General features: G+C 36.9%; 1 protein-coding gene across 5 annotated transcripts; it reads left to right on the top strand.

The window, feature by feature from the left end:
• The first annotated feature begins 114 nt into the window (after window positions 1–114).
• On the top strand, window positions 115–25,460 carry LOC134751374 (uncharacterized). 5 transcript variants are annotated; one of them, XR_010128648.1, is made up of 6 exons: window positions 115–1,138; window positions 1,633–1,785; window positions 3,441–3,527; window positions 3,935–4,018; window positions 22,547–23,545; window positions 25,360–25,460. XR_010128648.1 is itself a non-coding variant. In XM_063686720.1 (3 exons), the coding sequence occupies exon 1, from the start codon at window positions 20,201–20,203 to the stop codon at window positions 21,581–21,583; it is 1,383 nt and encodes a 460-aa protein (XP_063542790.1). In that variant the 5' UTR covers window positions 11,785–20,200; the 3' UTR covers window positions 21,584–21,770; window positions 22,547–23,545; window positions 25,360–25,460. The 5 variants fall into 5 exon arrangements, 2 of the variants coding, with proteins under 2 accessions (XP_063542790.1, XP_063542791.1); XR_010128647.1 differs by having other exon boundaries at window positions 115–1,226; XR_010128649.1 differs by lacking the exons at window positions 3,441–3,527; window positions 3,935–4,018 and having other exon boundaries at window positions 115–1,226.
• Window positions 25,461–26,473: the final 1,013 nt, after the last annotated feature.

The raw sequence follows: 26,473 nt of genomic DNA, 5'->3' as shown, positions 1-26,473 counted from the left end.
TACGTGCGCGGCACCGCACCAAGGTCGCGGTGCGGTAGTCTGTTACGATTTTTCTTGTCAGGTTCAAGTGTCAATAAAATGTCAGTGCCAATATTGTCATATGACTTCCGGTTCGAGCGCCATCTTGATAGTTAGCATCGTGATTAATTACTTTGTTTTTTGCTTATTAATATTGTTTAAAGTGTAATATCGATAGCTTATTATACAGTAAACTAATGTGGTAGTGTGCAGTGAATGGAGAATTAATTTTGAAGCGCGTTTAACCACCATCTTGGAGTCAACGGCCGGTAGTCCACGTGCTTCTTGTAAAGACTAGCTATCGATTTACAAGAGCTAACAAATCACCGTACACTGTCTTGTACAACCGTACAATTTTTGTCGTTTGTAAACCTCTCAATACCTTGATACTGGCGAAATAGTCCCACTGGGCTGAAGCCATAATTTTAAAAGAAGAAGAAGAAGAAGATATTGTCATATGCATGCCATATGCATACAGGCCATACTATTACTAAATATTTATACTTCATAATTTTATTATTAAGTATACTACTGAGTTATTTTGTTCACGTGTTTTGCTTTAAATAAAATCATTTTTACGATAAAATGGGTCGCGAAAGCTGTTGTGTAGTAAACTACAATAATACGACGAAACAGTAATTAAAGATCATTTAATGGAACAAATTAAATTAAAACATAGTAACAAAACTTATAAACTAAACGTAACTAAAATATACTACCTATCCTAAACCTTAACTAAAATAAAAATTCGCCCCTCGGCAAGGTGCCGTAGATGCTGGCAGCATTACCCCGCTGAATTGCAATACTAATGCGCTGTGCGAGGAAGCTGCCAGCCCTACGGTCCCCAGTCACATCCACCAGCCTCTTTGATAAGGCTCCGAAAAATTTCAGGGCACCGGGACCCCACGGGCCGAGTGTTTCCACACCAAAAGGGGTAAAACTATATTCCTGGCCGACACAGCTGTACTTGGCCCTTTTTCTCCGCTTATCCGCGTCCGCAGCCGCACCCGATGAGACGGAAGTGCCATGAAGATGGGACGGGGCTAGTGTATCCACGCAATTAGCGTCCCACACCAACACCCGCCCCATCTCCCACGGAATGAATGACATTCCACAAACAGTAATTGTAAATTTTATTTATTTCTAACAGCAAGTTGGAAATTACACCAAAGAAGAAAATTGATTGCTGCTGTAGTAAGAAGAATAAAGTAGGTGCACGTCTTAAACTTTGCTCGAGTCTTTTAAAAATTTAAGTGCACTGATAATAAGTAATATTAGAAGAACATACTTATCGCAGACGTCCATGATATTATTGTAACCTTATAAATCTATGATTGTAAGAAATCGTGGAGCCGAAACAACACGAGCACTATTCCGGACGGAGTGGGCCAGTTCGTTGGTGCACTGCATAAATCGCGTTTGTGTACGTTTCTTTTGAATTCTCTAAACATAGATCCCATGCAGTCTTTTAGTTTACAGTCTACGGCTACGGTAACGGCATATTCTGGACGTGTTCGTAATCGTGATGATATCAAGGACGTCCACGGCAGAGCACCCAATGCCTATGTTTTTCATGAAAATATAATTTTATAATATTGAAATTATTTGTTTTAGTCCTGATGGTGATATATGGACCCCTCGACCGACCTCGAGATTTTATATGCAGTGCACCATTTGTTAGTGGAAAAAAAAAGGCAGATGAGACCGCCAGCCTTAGTTATTTTCCTCAAATATTCCCTTCAGTGTATCGATCAAAAAGACACAGAAGTAAGTTGACATAATTATTTTTTATTATTTTTATTTGTATCTCATATAAACTCACGGGTATATACATCCCGGTCATTTGATAGGCGTGCGTGGGGATACAGATCCAACACGTAGAGGCCCTTTGGAGAAGTTTGCTGTTATTTAATACACCTGCTAGAACCCATTCACAGGTACAAATAGATACCCGTAAATCGGTTCCAACAGGCGTAGGGGCTATTATAAACACAGTGGAAAAGAGTGCCGGTTATGATGTTGAAGTTTGGCTGGTCAAAAGATTGGGCTATTGCTGAGAGGTCCGGACACCTGCCATAACAATGTCTGTACACGTTATCGAGGCAGGCGGTGACTCGCCGCTGACTAGATGGGCCCCTGAAACTGCCGTCGTGATGACGACCATGAGCAACACCGTTGTGAGCGGCTCAGGGGTGTCGAGAGGTGTGCGCTGCTTTCTACCCAGTGGCTGTGAGCAGCCACTGTGCCAACTCGCGTCTTATGCATCTTTCACTTCCACCCCTGGAGCATATAGCTCTAGCGACTCCTCTCTGGACAGCCAATGAAGGCAAGCCAGAGCTGAGAGTCCTGCGGGTCCCCTTGGGGTCCACTCCGACCGACAAAGACACGCCGGAGACGGAGACCCTGACCGACTCTCGGGAGCACTCGGGTCCGTGTGGTCGTTACTCCCCAACAGCTCGCCACAAGCTGCCCTGCGGGCTTATTTTTATTATTATTATTATAGCCCTTTATTCCATAAGAAGTTTTGTATGGTTTTTGTATTTGTAATTTAAATGTTATCTTCTATATGGATCCCTCTTTGGGTGTAGGCCTCCTCCAATTTTATCCAATCATCTCTCTGCTTCGCTTTTCCATCCATTGTTTTCCAGCTGTATGGACTATGTCATCTGCCCACCGTTTTTTTGGTCTTCCTATGGACCGTTTGCCTTCTGGTGCTTTCCATTTAGTGGTTATGTTGGTCCACCTTTTGTCAGTCATTCGGGCTACATGTCCTGCCCAGCCCCATTTAAGTTTTAAAGCATTTGTGAGGGCGTCAGCAACCTTTGTTTTTTCTCTTATTGTTGTGTGTTTTATTTTTTGTATCTTCCTGAGTCCCATCATACTCCTTTCCATGGCTCTCTGTGTTGATCTTATTTTTTCTTTTACTTTATTTGTGTACGAATAAAGTTGACATAATACTTAATATTAAATACACAGATAATACTTACTTTTTAGGGTTCCGTACCCAAAGGGTAAAAACGGGACCCTATTACTAAGACTCCGCTGTCTGTCTGTCCGTCTGTCGCCAGGCTGTATCTCATGAACCATGGTAGCTAGACAGTTGAAATATTGACAGATGATGTATTTCTGTTGCCGCTATAGCAACAAATACGTTTTTTGCGTAATGGTACGGAACGGACTATGACTATGACGATGCGAGTGACGCGAGTCCGACTCGCACTTGGCCGGTTTTTAGTATTTTTTTATCAATCATCAACATTTATTTATTTATTTAATCTTTATGGCACAATACATGAAGGTACAAATGGCGGACTTAATGCCTTAAGAAATTCTCTACCAGTCAACCAATGGGTCCAACATCATCTTTCCAAGCAGACGAAACCGCGGGCAGAAGCTAATGAAATATATTTTACTTTCGACAGAGTCAAACTGAGGCAGTGCTAGCGGTCTTAAGACAACACGTCGCAGACAGAATACTTACTAACACTATACAAAATTGATAACAATTGGTATGTATGTACTGCCTAGTTTCTTGATACCATCAAAGATATATTAATTGAGTAAGATGCGTAAAATCTAAGACCATTTCGTGCTTCGAATTTGACAGGTAAACGAGATGACGCTGTAGAGCTCCATCCATACATTTTGCAGTAACTCTGACTGTCAAAAGTTGACGTTTGACAATTCAGTGACCGCACAACATATGGCACAGTACAGCGCCATCTGTTTTGGATGTCAAACTACGGGGCACGTTTTTTCTTAGTACCTCTATTACAGTAAATTATCTTTGATACCTATACTATAAGATAAGTATCAAAGAAAATTGACTAATAGAATTTAAATATATAACATTTTTACTTAATTCCTTATTACGTAATTTACGTATTTCCTTGATATATTTTTAATTCATTTGTAGGTGTTCGTAGTCAACTAGGAACTCTTATTGTTTCGCCATGTCCGTCTGTCTACAAGGGAGGGAGGAGGGAGTAGGCACGCTCAGGTAAGCGACGCTGGGCTATTGGCCAGCACCTCAAGTCCGTCATACACGTCCTCGTCGTCCCTGGATCTGCCGTTGCGGACCAGGGTCGAACTCACCCAGGGTTCCATTGCTGGGTGGGTCGTCCCCCCTGGGCAATGCTAGTGGTCTAAACGGGCTTCGCAAGTTTTACCAACACCCCGGACTACTAGTAGCAAAGTATGAGGGCCTCACCTGGTGTGGGCTACGCCAAGTGATGTAGCATTCCCACCCGCCAGGTGTTCCTTTCCTTACCCTCGAATTCCGGTCTTCTAATCCCATAATCCTAAATGTCATTTCCTGTCTTATACTTCCGTCTCACCTTCCTTCCTCTTGGGGTTTGCAGTCTGGATTCGAAATGTGCGGAGCTATCTTCCGCATATAGACCAGCGGTGGAACAAAAATGGGTTTTGATAATATTAAAGTTTTTTCTTTTTCGATATGTCATTGTTAGCATGTTAAATAAGACTTTCGTAAAAAGTTAGAAATTTTTAGGGTGAGCGTTCGGATATATTGAAATATTTTAATTTCTGCTAATAACTTTGTAAATATAGAATTAAAGTTATAAAAAACTTTAACATATTCAATACCACTTTAATTTATACACAATATTCGGTTTTTAGAAATCTGGAACATGTGCTTTCTGGTGAACTTAAAAACATGAATTATTTTGTAAATAAATAATTAGAGTAGCTGATATTGCAAAATTACGATATTATGGATCAGCTTATTATACTTGTAAAAAATTAGAAATGTAGACTATGTGCTTCTCTAGATATTGATTTCTGGTTAAGCAGTATAGCCAATATTGAATTAAAGTTTGTAGAGTTAATATTAAACGGTCATGACAATGATCTTAGTTCCCACACAAAAGATTAGAAATATAAAATTTGTGCGTCACTAAATACTGATACGTATGCATTCCGTGCTTATATTTACGTTACATTTCAAACGCGCGGCATGGTTGCGCGCGCCGCGCTGTGCGCCGCCGAGGCAGCGATCAAACGGTATTGATATATAGGTAGATCAACGGTATATAGATCAACGGGCTAGCGGGTAACCTAACCTTGCTAGACGCGTGCAAAATAATATTTCACAAAATTCAAAAAAATGTTCTAAAAGCAATCTGTATTTTTAACAGGTTAAAATTAAGTATCTAAATAGTCATAAAAATAATAAACCAGAACATTTGGTCGTGTCGTGTCTTTAACCTTGCCAGGCGATCTAAAAAGTATGGCACTTACTTGCACGCAAAATTAAGTTTGTTTACTATACAAATTGTATGCATTACAAAGTTATCTTTGCACACAAAATTAAGTTTCTCTACTATACAAAGCGTATGCATCGCAGTTATTTTTGCACGCAAAATTATGTTTGTCTACTAAACAAAGTGTATGCATTACAAAGTTATTTTTGTAGTAAATTAAAGACCACTAGGTAGGATGTACAGTCAGCAATACTATTCGCTTAGCACCTTTGCATACAAACCTATACAGGGGTGGTATCTTTTCTCTGCAGCTAACTGTACAATGTGATTGTAACTATGAGGATGGTGTATATTTATGATGTATGAGGACATTTCTATTAAAAGTTATGTTAGATTTTGAAATTTTTATATTGAGTATATCTACTTATATAAAAATTTGAATTTTGGTTATGGAATTTTATATTATATAACATACAAAAAAAAAACAACAATAAACAAAAAAAATATATATAGGGCTGTATCTCCTAAACCGTCCGTCGCAGCGCAAAAATAAAAATAAAATTCGTTCCCCTCTTTCAATATACAAAAAACACAATAAATAAATAAATATTATAGGACATTCTTACACAGATTGACAGTCCCACAGTAAGCTCAAGAAGGCTTGTGTTATGGGTACTCAGACAACGATATATATATAATATACAAATACATAGAAAACACCCATGACTCAGGAACAAATATCTGTGTTCATCACACAAATAAATGCCCTTACCGGAATTCGAACCCAGGACCATCGGCTTCACAGGCAGGGTCACCCACTAGGCCAGACCGGTCGTACAATGAAACACAAAAAGAAAAAAAAAACTTTACACGGCTGTATCTCCTTAACCGCGCGTCGTAGCACAAAAACAATCATCAAATTTTCGATCCACTTTAAGAAACCCTCAATTAATATTTAAAAAAAAAAACAAAACAAACTAAAAAATCTTTATAAGGCTGTATCTCCTGAACCGTGCGTCGTAGCGCAAAATAATAAAATTTTCGTTCAACTGCAGTGGACCCTTAATTAACATTAAAAAAAAAAGAAAAAAGGAAAAGAAATTCTTTAGAGGGCTGTATCTCCTAAACCGTGCGTTGTAGAGCAAAAATAATCTAGTTTTCATTCCCCTTTGAGAAACCCCTAATTAACATACAAAAAACACAATGAAAAACAAAGAAAAAATCTTTATAGGGTTGAATCTCCTAAATCGTGCGACGGAGCGCAAAAATAATCAAATTTTCGTTCCACTTTAAGAAACCCTTAATTAATATAGGTATAAAAAAAAACCACAAAAAATCCGTATAAGGCTGAATCTCCTAAACCGTGCGCCGTAGCGCAAAATAATAACATTTTCGTCCGCCTGCAGTGGACCCTTAATAAACATTTTAAAAAAAACAAAGAAAAAAAAATATTTACAGGGTTGTATCTCCTAAACCGTTCGTTATAGCGCAAAAAAAGTAAAATGTTCGTTCCCCTCTAACAAAGATAGATATAACTCTGTAATAGATGGATACAGTCTAAGGAAAAAACGTGCCTCGAAAATCACGAAAATTTGATTCTCGATCAGAGGGCGCCACTAGTTTTGGCTTACTCTCGTATAGATGGCGTTGACGGTTTCGTTTGTTATTTATAATTTTAACGCATATCAGTGAAAGAACATGGGTCAAAATCATATAAAAATAATTAATGCAAATAAAAAAATCATTTATCCATATTTAAATACATTTTAACGTATTTTTATAAATCTTCATTTTTAGTTTTAAAGTATGTCGATAGATGGCAGTGAATTTAAAGCGGTTACAAAATTTACTATGACAGTACCACTCTATCTTATTATATCCTCTTTGCCTCTAAGAAACCCTTTTTTAATATGAGAAAAAACAAAAAAAAAACGAAAAAAATATTTACACGGCTGTAACTCCTAAACCGTGCGTCGTAGCGCAAAAAAATCAAAATTTCATTCCACTTTAAGAAACCCTTAATTTATATTTAAAAAAAAATCTTTATAAGGCTGTATCTCCTAAACCGTGCATCGTAGCGCAAAATAATAAAATTTTCGTTCCATTGCAGTGGACCCTTAGTTAACATAAAAAAAAAAACAAAAAAAAAACAGAAAAATATCCTTACAGGGCTGTCTCTCCTAAACCGTGCGTTGAAGCGCAAAAATAATCTAATTTTCGTTCTCGTTTGAGAAACCCGTAAGTAACATTCAAAAAATACAATGAAAAACAAAAAAGAAAACAAAAAATTAAAACATCTTTATAGGGTTGTATCTTTTAAATATTAATAAGGGTTTCTTAAAGTGGAACGAAAATTTAATTATTTTTGCTCTTCGCTTAGTCATACTTGTAATGACCATTTTTTGCCCGGATGCTGCACTTCATGATAAAAGCAAGCCGCTTTGCACAGTGCTAGAAGGGACCAAACTGAGTGATTTGACCCGCAGCAGCGCAAGTTTCACCCCTTAGGAACAGAGATGGCGCCACTTCTTTAAAAAATATTTCAAAAAATTCTACAAGCTACACCAATGAACCGATTTAAATGTTTAATATCTCAAATGAAAGCTCATTATATACATTACTTTTAAAAAAATACTCAAAAAATATATACTGAATACTTTTGACAAAAAATGGAATCTTAAGTTTTTTTTTTTACTCGATTGATAGTTTTTGCTTGATTTCCCAAAAAAAATGTATGGAACATGAATATTTTATTGCATATATATATTACTGAATAAATAACAAGTATTATACAAAAAACCCGACACCGATACGTCTCATACTTCACGAAATATGAAAGTTGGAATGTGAGTTTAAATTTCTTCAAAATATATTTCAAAAAATTCTACAAGCTAAACTATTTGCCCGATTTCAATGTGTAATATCCCAAATAAAAGCTCATTATATACATTACTTATAAAAAAATACTCAAAAAACATATCCTGAATACTTTTGGCAAAAAACGGCATCTTATTTTTTTTTCTTACTCGATTGATAGTTTTTACTTGATTTGTTAAAAAAAATTTATGGAACATGAATAATTTAATAAATGTATATATATACTGAGTATATAAAAAGTATTCCAAAAAAACCCGACACCGATACCTTTTATTCTTCACGAAATATTTAAGTTCAATTATGCACGCTCTTACAAATAAGTTTATTTAAAAGAAATCTTCAACCGCAGTAAGTGCACTTATTTTAATATGAAATGTGTCATATGAAAAGAAATGAGCCAATTTATTTTAATAAATAAAAAATAAATAAAAAAAGCTGAATAAAGTTTTTTCCTGGTGCTGAACTGCTGAATTACAAAAAAAATATAACAAAATATAAATTATTATTATTTAAAGTGACTACATAATAATGTAAACAAAAAACTTAAATGTCCTCTTCGGGTTCACCGATAGATGTAGAACTGAAAAAGAAAAGTCATTTTGAAGTACTCGTACCATTTCAATACTACATAATCACCGATCATACATGAACTGATTGCTGTAGATTACTGTTGAATTATTTTTGTGCCTAGCTGATTACCATTAAACCTATAATTTTGTGACAGACCTATAATCAGTGGTCAGCATGCAAAATACTGGATTGAAAATTACATTAACTTACTTTTGATTTGTACAGCTACCTTTGCATGATTTACACTGGGCTGTGCATGGTAAGCTGACGCGACGACACCCACAACGCATAGTTTCGCAGCCAGATTTGCAGCTACAAAACAGACCGCCAGCCAGATGTACAGCCACAAAACAGAAAAACCCTCGTGTCATAGGACCAACCTATTATGAACGACTTCCGGCTGTTATAAGAAGTGAACTGTGTGACCAAACATTCAAACGCCGATTAAGAGATTTTTTGTTGGATAAACCGTTGTATTCTGTTAGTGAATTTATGAATGATGTATGATGTATTTTGACGATCCACCACAGGAGATACTATCTTGACAACCCTGCCACCTACAACAGCTGCTCTCTATAAACATGCACTCCGAGCAGCTTACCAAGCGGGCCATATATGGGAAAACGCTCTGAAACCAGAAGTTTCCATACCATGTCCATCTTCTTGGGAATGGACTAAGGAAAAAGAGAGTTGGGCTCCAGAATGGTCGGCAGTTACAGCGATTTGGTCGCAATTAAGCCAACTCCAATGCAAATCTGGCTGCGAAACTATTCGTTGTGGGTGTCGTCGCGTCAGCTTACCATGCACAGCCCAGTGTAAATCATGCAAAGGTGGCTGTACAAATCAAAAGTAAGTTAATGTAATTTTCAATCCAGTCCAGGGTTATTTTGCATGCTGGCCACTGATTATAGGTTTGGCACAAAATTATTTATTTATTTATTTATGTTAAGGAGAACCAACAGCTATACACTTACAATAAACAACAAGATTAAAACAGGAAGCCAATTACAGGAACTCACAGGTAGTTACAAAGTATTCAATTTTAAACCAATGCTAGCACTTACGCGCACACACACATGCGCACAAAAAGGAGAAGAAAAAAAAAGCATACCTAATTGAAAATTAATGGCAATAGAAGCCTTACAATAATCCTAAGTTTTGAACACTTAGTTCATTATAGGTTTAATGGGAATCAGCTAGGCACAAAAATAGTTCAACAGTAATCTACAGGCACAAAAATAATTCAACAGTAATCTACAGCAACCACTTCATGTATGATCGGTGATTTTGTAGTATTGGAATGGTACGAGTACCTCAAAACGACTTTTCTTTTTCAGTTCTACATCTATCGGTGAACCCGAAGAGGACATTTAAGTTTATTGTTTACGAATGTAGTCACTTTAAATAAAAATAATTTCTATTCTGTTATATTTTTTTGTAATTCAGCACCAGGACAAAACTTTATTCAGGTTTTATTTATTTATTTTTTATTTATAAAAATAAATTGGGTTATTTCTTTTCAGATGACTCGTTTCATATTAAAATCAGTGCACTTACTGCGGTTGAAAATTTCTTTTAAATAAATTTATTTGTAAGTGTGCATAATTGGACTTAAATATTTCGTGAAGAATGAAAGGTATCGGTGTCGGGTTTTTTTTGTAATACTTTTTATATACTCAGTACTATATATATATATATATATATATATATATATATTATATATATATATATATATATATATATATATGTATATATAACTATTCATGTTCCATTTTTTTTAAGAAATCAAGTAAATTCTATCAATCGAGTAAGAAAAAAAAACTTAAGATGCCGTTTTTTGTCAAAAGTATTCAGTATATGTTTTTTGTGTATTTTTTTATAACTAATGTATATAATGAGCTTTTATTTGAAATATTAAACATTGAAATCGGGCAAATAGTTTAGCTTGTAGAATTTTTTGAAATATATTTTGAAGAAATTTACACTCACATTCAAACTTTCATATTTCGTGAAGTATGAGAGGAATCGGTGTCGGATTTTTTTTATAATACTGGTTATTTATTCAGTAATATATACATGCATTAAACTATTCATGTTCCGTACATTTTTTTTGAGAAATCAAGTAAAAACTATCAATCGAGTAAAAAATAAAAACTTAAGATGTCGGTTTTTGTCGAAATTGTATATATTTTTTGTGTATTTTTTAAAAGTAATGTATATAATGAGCTTTCATTTGAGATATTAAACATTTAAATCGGTTCATTGGTTTAGCTTGTAGAATTTTTTGAAATATTTTTTAAAGAAGTGGCGCCATCTCTGTTCCAAAGGGGTGAAACTGCCGCTGCTGCGGGTCAAATCGCTCAGTTTGGTCCCTACTATCACTGTGCAAAGCGGCTTGCTTTTATCATGAAGTGCAGCATTTTGTTCATAACAAGTATGACTATTTAGGAGATACAACCCTATAAACATTTTTTTCTTTGTTTGTTTTCTTTTTAGTTTTTCATTGTGTGTTTTGTATGTTACTTAGGGGCTTTTCAAAGGGGAACGAAAATTAGATTATACTTGCGCTACAACGCACGGTTTAGGAGATACAACCCTATAAAGATTTTTTATTTTTTTGTTTTCTTCTTTGTTGTTCGATTATGTTTTTTGAATGTTACTTACGGATTTCTCAAAGGGGAACGAAAATTAGATTAGTTTTGCGCTACAACGCACGGTTTACGAGATACAGCCCTTTAATAGGACATTTCGATGCTAGTGCGGAAAGTATGTCATTATTAGAAATTTCGGCACGTGTATCGAACGACGTTTTTCAATACAGTTGCGAAAAAATAAGAAAAACAACAAGTAAGGAATTCGAAACTTTTATATTATTAATTCTGTGACATCATTGACATTGACATTATGAAGAGGTGTTTTTTTAGCTGGGTGTTATTATTATTGAACCCACTTCAATGAAAGATTTTTTTTAAGAATAAGAATAAGAAGAATAAGAATATATTTATTTAAAAGAAAAAACCTTAATAATATTCGACAATATCCAGTGGCCCCACACTAGGCAATGCCTGTCACGTGGTAGCCGGGTTCGCATTAAACAAACAAAGGTTAAGTAAAAAACTAGGTGACATTAATAGAAGTAATAATTAAAGAAATTAAGTAATTTAAACAAAGAAAATTAAAGAAAAACTGTCTCTGTGTGTGTGTGTGTGTGTGTGTGTATGTGTGTGTGTGTGTGTATGTGTGTGAGTGTGTGTTGGGTTGCGCATGTATTAAGGCTACAGAGATTGTTAGCATACGTAAGTGATTAGGTGACGACCTTCAGCAGCATTTCAGTTTGACTGTAGTTAAGACCTTTCAACCAGTTCTTAATTACGAATTTTGCTTCAAGAGGAGACTTTTTAGATATGTTGCAGGCCTTTACTACTGTATTGTAAATATAAGGATGCAGGGAGTTAGGCAAACGCCTCGCGAATGCGGATTTTGTGATGGGAGTAGGAACTTTGAAGATTCGATTACGGATTAGGGTAAGATATTCTTCGGAATTTATAGTTTTTCGATGCACGTAAGTTGCAACTCGTAGGATCAATAATTGTCTCACACTAAGAACATCCGCGTCTTTATAAAGGGTGACCGTTGGAAACCACCGAGGCTTCCCAAGCATGACCTTGAGCACAAACCTTTGGGCCCTTTCGAGAGGCAGTAGTGCAGAGCTAGTGGAGCCACCCCACACGCCAATGCAGTAAGACAGGATGGATTCGCATATCGAAGTGTATACAATCTTAAGCAATTCCCTCGTAGCAGAATTTCGTAGCAGCTTCATAATAAATATCACCTTTCTGACTCTAGTAGACATTATTTCGATGTGTTTTTTGAAATTAAGATTTTCATCAAGCGTAACGCCCAGATACTTTACGGCGGTACAATTACTAACAACACCGAAAACTCTACTCGAGTGACTGGCTGAATCGACGTCTGCATTGGCACGAGAAAACTTGAGATCTGGCCGGGAGCTGGGGGCAGAAGAAGCCGTTTTATGAAAGCATAAGTATTTTGTTTTTGAAATATTAAGTGAGAGCAGGTTGTTAGCGAGCCATTTGGTAATCACAGACAAACCTGTCTCAGCTACCGCAAAACATCGTTCCCAGGACACATCGTGAAACAGCAGAGCAGTATCGTCTGCGTAGCAGATAATTTCTGCCTGACTGACGGGCAGAGAAATTAAGTCATTGAGGTAGATCAGAAAAAGAGTGGGACCGAGGATGCTTCCCTGCGGGACACCGAAGGTTATCGGAGCTGAGTCACTGACTAAAGTGCCAAGTCTTACACACTGCTGCCGGTTTGTAAGGTAGCTTTTGAACCAGTTCCATGCGATACCGCGAATGCCTAACAGTTCAAGCTTCCTTAGCAATATCGGTATTGAGACAGTATCAAATGCCTTAGCCAGATCTAGGAAAATTCCCACGCAGGTTTCTCCTCTGTCAAGATAGGAAGAAACAAGGTTAACTAGTAAGGTGGCGGCTTGTTCAGAAGATCTGTTTTTTCGAAAACCATATTGTCTTTGGGAGAGCAGGTGTTCTGATTCAAGGAAATTGATTAGTTGATTATTAATAATCTTTTCCAGCATTTTAGATAGACTGCTGAGAAGAGAAATAGGGCGATAATTCCCGGGGCAGCTCTTGTCACCTCCTTTATGAACGGGAACCACTGCAGCTACTTTCCAACACTCCGGAAAAGAACCCGATGAAATGCTGAGGTTAAAAATATGAACGAGTGGTTTGACGATATAGTTTTTTAGATTTTTTAAGATACGAGTGTTTATTTTATCAATGCCAGACGCGCAGTCTGGGTTTAAGGACATGATTAATTTCTCTACTTCAGTATCGTCGGTAGGATTTAAAAAAATAGATCTAAGAGGGGATTTGGTTAAAGCTACTTTAGTCGCAAGTGTCATCTCACTCGTGTTTTTATCAGAGAGTATAACATTTGCTAGGTTTTTGCCCACTGATGAGAAAAATTCATTGGTGTGATTAAGGGAGTCAGAAAAGTTAGGCTTGATGGTGGCTAGTTCATGGGGAGTATGCCTCTCCTGATTGAGGTGAGCTATGTCTCTAATAGTTTTCCAAAGTTTCCTCGGGTTTTTTTTGTTATCCAAAAGTTGTTTTCGGTCATGATCATCCTTGGTTTTTCGTAAAATGCTTATATAAAAATTTCTGTATCTAGTATAAGTAATTTTGGCTATTTCATTATAGGGGTTTTTTCTGTGATTGACATGTAGTTTGTCCTTGACTCTAGAGCATTTAATCAAGCCTGGAGTCATCCAGGGTTTCAAAATTAATTTTGAATTACTTACAGATCTACATGAAGAATGTTTTGAAATTAGGTTAGTTAATATGGAGTAAAAATCTTCTGCGGCTTCAGTAGCTGATGTTTTACTAGTGACCGGCTGCCAGTTTTCTTCTTTAAGCTCCGCTCCGATGGCTTCAAAATCATGGCTGATCACGGTTCTGGATGGCTTGGCGCGATTAACCTTATTGGGGGCTGTAACACCAATCATAATTAGGTCATGGTCTGTAATATCAGAGACACAGACCACCGACGCAAAATTCGTCACTGACCTTACAAAGAAGTGATCCAGGCAGGTATTGTTCCTCGTAGGTTTATCAATTGCAGGCATAAACCCCAGACTAGCCAGCATACATAAGTACTCGGATGCATGAGTGTCAGAACAGGGAGAGTTAATGTTAATGTTAATATCACCCGTAACGATAAAGCTGTTAGGATTTAGTGAGTTATTATTAACGAAAGAATCTAATGAGTGTATGAATGGGATAGGATTTACAAAAGAGGGGGAACGGTATAAGCCCAGCAAAGAAAAACGTTCCGGTACATATATAAAAAGACTATCTGTATCCTGTATAACTGGTTCGGTGACTGTGGCATTTAAGGTTTTTCTAACATAAGCGACTACTCCGCTAGCTTGATTGTGAGATCTTTCAGTGCGGTAAGAGGAGTAACCCTCGAGCTGACCTATAACCGAGCCCTCCTTCAGCCAGCATTCTGTCAAGACTACAACGTCAAAAACTATCTTTATTCGGTTGAATGTAACAAGGAACTGATCAAAATTGTGTTGAAGGCTTCTGATATTAAATGTAAGGACTTTAAAAGAAAAATTAGGCTTTATAATATTCAAGCAGTGCTCCGGAGATTCAGCAACATGACAGTTTACAGGGAATGAGTTATCAAGTTCATTCCCTAATAAGTCTAGTCCGGCCATGGCTTAATAAAGCGGCGGTTAAGTGCGAGACTAGTATAGTGTAGCGGCGCATCCACTTGATAATTATAATTGTAGCCTGAGATATTGAGTGTGTATATGTTAATTAGTGTGTGAGTGTAGGTGAGTGGGTGTGAATATAATAGTATAACTAAAATGCATATTAAATGTAGAATAAGTGAATATGGTAGAATTTGCAAACATATTGGGCTACTTGTTTCTAAATAAAAATGGCTAAAGTTTGAGAATTTGAGGCAATCACACATGCTTCTCTTCTGAAAAAGAGTCCACGGCATTTCCGATACCAGGAGTTGCATAGGGATTTTCGGATTCTTTGCTAGGATCCCCGGTAATACGATCCAAGTCCAGAGGATTGCGGATGTGAATAACAGCCGAATTATCGTGCTTCCTGACAAACACCGAACCTGAAGATGTCCAGCAGTGTTTAAATTTAGCGATCGTGGCCTGTTGTCTAGCGGCACGAAAAAGCTGCCGATTTTCTCTAGTCAACCGCTCGTTGACAAAAATCCTTTGGGGGTTTTTATCATTAAAGACGAGATCTTCCGTTGTTACATTGCGCCTAGTCTTCGCAGCTTTAAGGAACTCGTCACGTGTCGCACGACGGATAAACCGGACGGCTATTGGCCGAGGGTGGATGCGGTGATTAACTCCTTCCATGCCCGACGCCGAGCGTAGGCGGGGACCAGCCCTCCAGGTAGCATCCACGTCACAATGAGTAAGAGTCACACCAATTTTCGCTGCTGTAGTTAGTACAATATGGATGGGATTTTCATTAGAGCTTTCAGGGCAACCAACTATCTCGACTTCATTTCTCAAAGCAACTTGTTCCTGTTTGTTCAACTGGTCTTGAAGCCTGGACACTGTCTCTTGGAGTTCAGCAGTCTGCGATTGTTTGGCTTCAAGAGACTTGATTTTTGACTCGTTGTCTGATATTCTGTTGGAAATAGTTTCCAGGCGTTCGGTATGAAGTGTAAGCTTGTCCAGCACCTCTTTAATCTGGGATTGAATCGTGGACACCTCACTACGTAGGCCTCTGATTTCCGCAGTTAACTCTGAGATTTCCGTGTTTTTATCTGGAGGCGTAGATGTATAATCCAGCTGTGCCTGTAGCCTCTCCGAATCTGTAGGTTTGGAGTTCATAATGTGTGATACGGAGGCAGATTGAGTTTTTTTATTACGTACCGTAACGTTGTCAGAGGGCAGCTGAGACCGACTCACGTCTGGTGGTATGTTTCCACGTACTGGTGTTTGGGAATTATCTCCCCCTTTTTTGGCTGAGGCTTTGCAGACTGGGCATACCCAGGAACTTATTTGCACGTGAGTTAAATTAACTGCGCTAATACACGTAATGTGGTACATTTTGTGGCACCTTGCCGTTTTGCACTTAATGGAATTTAATTGGTCATCCGGAAGGTCCTCCCGGCAACCCGCGCATTGCGGTTTAGTACTTGTAAGCAGCGGCATACTTTTCTGTTAATTTTTGATGAAATACGTAATAATTTAGTATTATTTATCTATTGAAAAATTTTGAGCAGAGATGAAAATATGTTACACATGTCAACGTCAACGTCAACAACCTTAAATAAATGAATATAAATAAATATACAATTTATATTTATTTCTTAATAAATTTAAATGCATGTTCTATAAGACATTGTACTATTATTACCCAAATATCGTTAATTACGATTATTTGTGTATCGTACATTTATAAAAACAATATCGAATGTTGCCTTTGGAAATTTAAAGCAGAAATAAAAAACGCCTCTCCTTTGACAGGCGTTCCGTTCTATTCAGACAACTTATTAAGAACGGTTTTTCAATATTCAATATGTATAAAAAAATAGACGTGTTATAATGATGAAGAGGTAAGTAATAAAATATGAAATATGTATATTTTTCGTATTCTTACTTTAACAGTAGGTTTTTATGTTGATTACTGAGTATCGAGTATTGAAATAATTGTTAATAACGATATTTAGGTAATAATAGTACAATGTTTTAGATAGATAGATAGATATATTCTTTATTGTGCATAGTTAAAACAAATTTATTAAATTATTTAATTATTATTTTTAAATTTATTTTTATATTTGTAAAACAATACAATGTGTATAATGTTGTATGAAGTGGGTTCAATAATAAAAACAAAATCCATTCTAGTCGAATAAAAGCTATAAAAACACCTCTTCATAATGTCAATGTCAATAATTAGAGTTTTGAATGATTCACGGTGGTTTTGAAATATCGGGAGCTCACAAATAATACAAAAGGTAATCACGATCTATATCCCGGTCAATATAAGTCTAATGTCAATAATGTCACAGAATTAATAATATAAAAGTTTCGAATTCCTTACTTGTTGTTTTTCTTGTTTTTTCGCAACGGTATTAAAAAACGTCGTTCGATACACGTGCGGAAATGTCATTCTTCGAAAGTGTGTAAAGTATGACATACTTTCCGCACTAGCATCGAAATGTACTATTTCTGTTTTTTTTTTCTTTTTTTTTAATGTTAACTAAGGGTCCACTGCAATGGAACGAAAATTTTATTATTTTGCGCTACGATGCACGGTTTAGGAGATACAGCCTTATAAAGATTTTCTGTGTTTTTTTTTAAATATATTACTTAAGGGTTTCTTAGTGGAACGAAAATTTGATTATTTTTGTGCTCCGTCGCACTGTTTAGGAGATACAACCCTATAAAGATTTTTTCTTTGTTTTTCTTTTTAGTTTTTCATTGTGTTTTCTGTATGTTACTTAGGGGTTTCTCAAAGGGGAACGAAAATTAGATTATTTTTGCGCTACAACGCACGGTTTAGGAGATACAGCCCTCTAAAAAAAATTTCTGTTGTTTTTTTTCTTTTCTTTTTAAATGTTAATTAAGTTAAACGAAAATTTTATTATTTTACTCTACGACCCACGGTTCAGAGATACAGCCTTATAAGGATTTTTTTGGTATTTTTGTTTGTTTTTTTTTTTAATATTACGACGCTTGGCTTAGGAGATACAGCCGTGTAGAGTTTTTTTTCTTATTGTGTTTCATTGTGTTTTTTTGTATATTAAAAGTGTTTTTAAAGGTTTTTTTCTTTTCTTTTTAAATGTTAATTAAGTTGAACGAAAATTTTATTATTTTTGCGCTACGACGGACGGGTTAGGAGATACAGCCCTATATTTCTTTTTTTGTATATTTATATAATATAAAATTCAATAACCAAACTTCAACTTTATATATAAGTAGATATATTTAATATAAAAATTTCAAAATCTAACATAATTTAATAATAGCGTCGTAGCGTAAAATAATAAAATTTTCGTTCAACTTAATTAACATTTAAAAAGAAAAGAAAAAAAAAACAAATTTTTTTTTAGAGGGCTGTATCTCCTAAACCGTGCGACGGAGCGCAAAAATAATCAAATTTTCGTTCCACTAAGAAACCCTTAATTAATATATTAAAAAAAAACCACAAAAAACCTTTATAATTCTGTATCTCCTAAACCGTGTGCCGTAGCGCAAAATAATAAACATTTTCGTTCGCCTGCAGTGGACCCTTAATAAACATTAAAAAAAAACAGAAAAAAATATTTACAGGGCTGTATCTCCTAACCCGTGCGTTGTAGCGCAAAAATAATCAAATTTTCGTTCCCTTAACAGAAGCCCTTAAGTAACATACAAAAAACACAATAAATAACATACATCATAAATATACACCATCATCATAGTTACAATCACATTGTACAGTCAGCTGCAGAGAAAAGATACCACCCCTGTAAAGAAGTTTGTATGCAACGGTGCTAAGCGAATAGTATTGCTGACTGTACATCCTACCTAGTAGTCTTTAATTTACTGTACTACAAAAATAACTTTGTAATGCATATAATTACTATAGTAGACAAACTTAATTTTACGTACGAGTAAGTGCCATACGTTACTTTTTAGATCTTCTGGCAAGGTCAAAGACCCGACCAAATGTTCAGGCTTATTTTTTTGTGACTATTTAGATACTTAACTTCAACCTGTAAAAATTACAGATTGCCTCACGAACTTTTTTGGAGCCCTAAAAAATCTTAAAAAATATGAGGGTTGATTTAGCCCCGCTACCCTGCAGCCAGACCTCCAGTGCTGAGTTAGGGTATGATAGGAGAAGTATCAGGCAAATTTTCAGCTTGCCTCAAGGACCTACTCCAAAATGTCTACCAGCTCTCGGACCACTAAGTAACTACAAATAATCAGTCCACATAACAAACATTTTGTACTCATTTTGAAGTCATGATTACATTAATTTCACGTAATATCGGCATCTAATTTAATGTGCACGGTAAACAAACTAATGAATCACAAGAAAAGTCAAGCCGCGCTTACGAAGCTGAGCGGGGGGTGGGGCGACCGGGCGAGGTACTTACCTATAGGTATAGATAGATACGAATGCTACGATAGGCTCCCGCGTGCCGCGCCGGCACCTTGACGGACCAGCGCGGCGTATGTATGAATTTCGCGCCTTTTTAAATAGATTTGGCTATAACAATGGAAGCTACACACAGAAATTTCTTCCTTTTCATAATATGGTTGCATATATTATTTTATAGTATGAAACTTATCTTTATAGACTTTAATTCAATGTTGGACCTTACAGGACAAAAAACGCATATTAAAATTTAAGCAGCAATCCTATTTTTCTAATTTTTCGGCTTTGTCTATTAACTTAAGAATTTAGAGATATTATTGTGGATTTTTAAAACTTTAATTCAATATCGACAAAATAATAAGCTAATTTTAATTTGACAAAGAAGCACGTTAAATTTTTTTCTAAAAATGTAACAGTTTAAAGAGTCATACATAATTTAAACGATGAAGCTTAAACTTTGCACTTTAATTCAATATTTAAAAAGCATCAATCAAAATATATAAATACCTAATTTATACCTAACGCTCGTTCTAACTTTTCGTCTTAAATTACAAATATGCTTAAAAACATGTCCCCTGCCATGTAAGCATCACTTTTCCTTCTTTAGAATTATCATAACTTTAAGGTCAAAAATATGGTCCCACTATCGGTCTAATATTTGGGATCCGGAATACAAACCCTAGGTCTCCTTTTACACCTCTCTCCCCCCTTCCTAAACCACTCCCGGAGGAGATAACCTCGACCAAAAATCCCCAATCTAAGGTGGACCAATCGTGCCGAGAGATGCGTGGCTGAGGGGGAACTCAGTCGCTAACGATGACCCTCGATACCGGGCAACCTCGAGGTGTATTTTGCCTTATTCCGGCAAGCGGGGCTCTGCTGGAATGGACCAAATATTCCCTAGCTTCTCGTGGGATTTATATGGGAAGTAAAAAAGAAAAATTCGAAGGTACCCTGGAAGACCGATGCCAGGAACGAATGCCCCTGATGGTAGGTGCGGAGAACTCTGCCCAAACATCAAAGCAAGCAAAGGAGGGAGTGGAGAGCGCCAACACGGTTGAAAGGAGCGATGCCAATTGCCCAAATAACCCAACGGAGGCTTCCAACCCTGTTACAAGCATGTCCGTCAAGAGATTGACGGGCTCTGCGAAGAGCCGCCTCAAAGCTCTTCGAGGACTGGGAGTTGCGCATGAGGAGGCGCTACAATTGTCCGCAAAGAGCTTCGCGGAACTAAAAAAAATGGGATATAAGTTCGAGTCCTCACAGTCCAAACCCGAGCCAAAATCGGCCAAACGGCCATGCTCGGAGGAGAAGTCGCCGCAGGTTAACACCAGCAAGAAACCAAGGGCGAGTGAGACCCTCCCAACTCAACCCCAACCTCCACAACCCTATAACGAGGTCCGTAGCCAGCTCCGAGTCGGAATCAAGGACTCTAAGCCGATGAGTAATGCGCAGTTGGGGTCCTTAAGCAATACCATTTTGCAAAAGATTGCGACTCTGGAGATGGGCGAAGGACCAAAGTTTAAGGGTTACTCATACAAGCCAGGCTGGTTACTCATTACCTGCAGTGACCAAAGATCTAAGGCCTGGCTTGAGCAAATAACACCAACCCTAAAACCATGGCCGGAAGCTAGCCTCGGGATTATCCCTGAAAATGAGCTTCCTAAGCCTAACATAGGGATGGTGTTCATTCCAGAGATAGACGACTCCATGGTTAAGCAGTCGCTATCTCTAATCTATGCACAGAACCAGGGGCTGCACACAGAGTTATGGAAGATTCTCCACACCAAAGTCGAGAAGAGTGGGGTTATGGTAACCCTATCTCTAGACGACAAGTCGTTGGAGAACCTTAAAAAAAAGGGCCTAAAGGCAAACCTAGGTTTCCGAGAGGTCCAGTTTCGGCTAAAGGGTCAACCAAAAACCCAACAGCCCGAAACACAATCTACCCAAAACCCACAACCGCAGTCTGCGAACCCTACCCCACCCACCACAATAATCCAAACAACCGCCCGAAAGGGGCCGTCGGGTCCAAATCCAAAACGAGCGGCTCCTTCCACCTCCAACCCCACTCCCGGACCTTCGGAATTACAGCGCCCCTGTAACAAAAGGGGAGGCTACAGGGGCAACTACAGCCCAAGAGGTAGAGGGAATGAAAGAGGCCACCAAGGGCACAACAGTGCCCAACGCCGTGGCAAATAAAAAAGACTCACAAGGGTGACTAGGGGGTAGGGGAGTGATGTTCCTGCAGGCTAATCTCCACCACGCCATAGCGGCCACAGCGGTCGTGCAAAAACTTTGCGGCGAAAATGGCCTGAACATCGCCCTGATTTAAGAACCATGGATCAACACCAAGTCCATGGGAACAGGACTTAACAGAGCAGAAAAGGTACTTATTTGTAGGCTATAAAGCTTAGTTTCCTGATTAAACCTGTGTAATTTTTTATATTAAACTATGTCATAAAATCATTACATATATGCACACAAGCTGTTAACTGATGTCCACAGGAGGGGCATCTTTTGGTTTAAAATCTATGTATGACCCACAAGTGTCATTTTAACGATTTAAAAACTTTATAGAATGTAGTATTCACAGAGATTACCAGCTAACCTTGCAACATAGGGCGGTTGGCTGGCCGCTGCGCCTTCTATGCCGTATATTTTGAAAACGGCTAATCGCATGAAAACATTTTTGGTACCTAATTGTCGCAAATTTTATGCTCTACAACTCTTTCCTACATGTAAATAACATGGGAGCTATAGAAATTTTCATATCCGTGAAAACCTATTTGTATGACATTTGACCTTGAATAACATCTGACGCTCACACGATCTATGCGTCGATTTTTAAGAGAACCTTTAATACGTCATAACGAAGGTGTATACGAGTTTCCAGCTTATTATCTCTCATTCCGAGGTGAAACCCTTAATTTAACTGGGCCAATCAAGTCTCCTTACTTCCACTTAGTCCTTACTTCCTTAGTCCACTTACTTCAAAATGATTGTCGATTTAGCTGTTCATTTCTACTATGTTTGCGTTTTGTCTTCGATGTTAAGTTTTAATTGAAACACTACTACGTCATATGTACCTACCTAACTGAGAAGGCAGTGTGAGATTTTTTATTCCACCTTATGATACGTATTGATGCTTACGCTTTTTTTCAGGTTGTTGGAAGACGAAACAGTCAATAACTATTTGTCAAAGCGTCAACGACTCATCCCTACAGAAAACGAACTAAATTCTCGAGAAAAGCAACCTACAGCTTTAAAAAGCTCACAAACTGCTCTAAAAGATACTCCTAGCAGTCTAAAAACTGTCTTAAACTCCATGCCTAGGGGTTCAAAAAAAACTTCAAGAGAGTCAAAAACTGTCCTACAAGTCAATCCTAGCGATGTCGGAGAATTCAAAACTCCAAGAGAATCAAAAACTGTCCTTCAAGCCACTCCTAGCAACGACAGAGAATCCAAAACTCCAAGAGAATCAAAAACTGTCGTACAAGTCACTTCTAGCGATATCGGAGAATCACAGACTGTCCTAAAGAATCAACCAAGCGATCTTAAGAAGAGCCACAATCTAAGAACCAATCAGGCAACAAGAAAATCAAACGAAACCTTCTTAGTGAACTCACAAAGTTGAAAACTGGAGCGGGTTTAAATTCAAAACGCTCCGCAAAGTCAAACCGAGCGAACTTTTGAAGCTTGAAAAGATCCGAAAGATTTTTTAAGGGACAGCTGTTGGCCAAAAAAGGGCAAAAACTTCATAACGTTCTCAAAGGCTACACCCCTAAAAGTTACCTCAGAACCTTCTCGAAACAGGGATCATTGAATTTAAAATAGACGATAATGATTAGAGTTATTGGTGTGAGAGTGATATAAACAGCACTTCGGGCAGAGGCCAGTCATAGGCACGAACCTGGCAGCGATTTTTTTGTGGGATAATATATCTAAATACTATTGTCCCATGGCTGCCAAATGTGTGCAATGTACAAAGATTAACAAGTAAAAAAAGCGATGAAAATATTGAAGAAATCAATATCTAAAATAGATGATAAAGATAAAATGGTTGAACCAGAGAGTAGAAGATAGGAGATAAGAGAACGAGACATGCAACAAATATAACTGTGAGAGGTCCGAGTGAAATGATTCGAATGCTGACTTCTGAAGGTGAGCGTTTTGTTTTATTAAGGCGGTTCCCTGAGCCAGAAGGCGAAAAATCTCCTTATATGATCATGTTTTCCTAAGAGGCGTTGATATTCGTAGACGTGGAAAAAATATATGTAGTTCTTGACTATATTATCTTTAATATCATAGCTTCTAATACACGAATTATGACACTTCGCTCGATACAATTAATTCCCAAAGTAACCTCTAACTCGGACTTTTAATCCAACTTTACTCGGTTATTTATTATGTGATACATAAACAAAAAAAGGAAGAAACAATCTTAACTTAAATAGTAATTTCATAGCTTCCGAATTTCGATATTGTAAGGTAACGTTTTTAAAATAAATAAAAATCGACAAAATTCGATCAAAGTTGACGCTTGGCGCGCATGATCTATCCCTTTCTTTCTTGCGAAATGTGACAGTGACAGCGGCAAACCGATGGAACGGCCTTAACCCCTAAATTGGTAGTTAAGGCCGTTCCATCGGTTTGCCGCTGTCACTGTCACATTTCGTAAGAAAGAACGAATACGCGCCAAGTGTCAATTTTGATCGAATTTTGACGATTTTTATTTATTTTAAAAACGTTACCTTAGAATATCGAAATTCGAAAGCTATGAAATTACTATTTAAGTTAAGATTGTTGTTTCTTATTTTTTTATTTATAGTATCACATAATAAATAACCGAGTAAAGTAGGATTAAAAGTCCGAGTTAGAGGTTACTTTGGGAATTAATTGTATCGAGCGAAGTGTCATAATTCGTGTATCGGAAGCTATGATGTTAAAGATAATATAGTCAAGAACTACATATATTTTTTCCAAGTCTACGAATATCAACGCCTCTTAGAAAAACATGACCATATAAGGAGATTTTTCGCCTTCTGGCTCAGGGAACCGCCTTAATATTTCACTACAAATGTAGTGCATAATTGTTTTCCATCGTATTTACTTGTAAACGTACGAACGTGTCTTGCTATTTCAGTCAGTCGGTACAAAAAGTACTGAGGTTAACTGAAGTAGCATGACAAATACGAACGTTTCCGGGAAAATACGATGGAAATAAATAAATATTAGGGGACATCTTACACAAATCAACCTAGCCCCAAACTAAGCAAAGCTTTTACTATGGGTGCTAGGCGACGATATACATATACTTACTTATATACATAAATACATACTTATACATAGTTTTTAGGATTTTTATACTAACACCGTTATGGATCAATGCAGATCTGAAATAAACGATTTTTATTTATTTATTTATACATAGAAAATATTTGTGTTCATCACACAAATAAATGCCCTTACCGGGATTCGAAACCTGGAAAACAATTATGAACTACATCTGTACATTTAACCCCTTTATCTATAGAGCACAAAAAATATTATAAAGAAAAAAATTACAACCCTATAACGTCATCTTTTTGTATTTTTTTCTTAATAAAGCAGAATTTTTAGAACGAGGATTTCTTATAATCTGGACCGTTCAAGGTTCAAGAGGTTGCGTTTTCTAATTGCTACGAGTATATACACCGTGTTTTTATGTGCGATGAAGCCCCGTAAGCGGTAAAACGACCAATGAAATTCATATCGACCAATGAAAACACTCTATGAATGCAGGCCCTATGACATGCTTTATGAAAATTTCGCGTCCCGTACCGCATGCGGACCCTATCGACCAATCAGTGAGCAACGTTCACTGTCACGTGCCCCCACATACTTATGGGTCACGGCAAGCCTCTATTATTTATAAAGCTGTAAGGTCAAGGACAGTAAATGTGTTAAAATGTAATGAAAATTGGTTGTTCCAGCAGTGATGCAGCTGCCGCGCCTGATTTCGGTAGATATAAGAAGATGGACGGCCCAAAGGATAAATAAGCCACGAGATGACTGAAATAAATTTTTTGAATTTTAATTGTTTTTTAATACAGTTGCTCAAAAAGTGCTACTTTTCGTGGCTGTTTAGCGTGCGGAAAGTTGGTTTTCGCGAACTAGTGCTTTTTACTTTTCCAATTTTTTTTAATTTTTACTTGTTCCAATTAATGACTACTTATTGATGAGTGTTAATATTAGTTTCATTTAAACGTCGTAATCAACATAAAAACCTAGGGTTAATGTAAGAATACGAAAAATATGCATATTTCATATTTTATTACTTACCTCTTCATCATTATAAGTATTAACACGTTTATTTTTTAATGTTGAAAAACCGTTGTTAATAAGTTGTCTGAATGGAACGGAACGCCTGTCAAAGAAGGGGCGTATTTTCTTACTGCAAGAATGTTTTAAATTTCCAAAGGCATCATTCGATATTGTTTTTATAAATATACGATACACAAATAATCATAAATAACGATATTTAGGTAATAATAGTACAATGCTTTAATATTTACAATTGTTTCTGTCTTATAGAACATGCATTTGAAAAAAAAACTTTTATTGAAGTGGGTTCAATAATAATAACAAAATCTATTCTAGTCGAATAAAAGCTAGAAAAACACTTCTTCATAATGTCAATGTCAATGAAGCCACAGAATTGTGAGAATTAATAATATAAAAGTTTCGAATTCCGGTCCTTAAGTACTTGTTGCTTTTCTTATTTTTTCGCAACTGTATTAAAAAACGTCGTTCGATACACGTGCGGAAATGTCATTCTTCACTCGTCCCGAGTTTCGGTCCTCGTAAAGTAATGGCATAGGAATCCGTGGAACAACTCATGACTGGTTCAAATCATACTTGACAAACAGAATACAGTATGTAGAAATAGAATATTTTAACAAAACAACTAACTCTCTTTTAAAAACATTTTCACAAAAAAGACAAATCACAGGTTCTATTCCTCAGGGCAGTGTTTTAGGCTGCATCCTATTCTTAATCTACATTAACGATCTGGCAAAAATAATAAATACCGAATATACAAAATGTTTC

Source organism: Cydia strobilella, chromosome 22, assembly GCF_947568885.1.
Source record: "Cydia strobilella chromosome 22, ilCydStro3.1, whole genome shotgun sequence".
In the NCBI taxonomy this organism is placed as follows: domain Eukaryota; kingdom Metazoa; phylum Arthropoda; class Insecta; order Lepidoptera; family Tortricidae; genus Cydia; species Cydia strobilella.
This window is presented reverse-complemented; position numbering and strand designations above follow the sequence as displayed.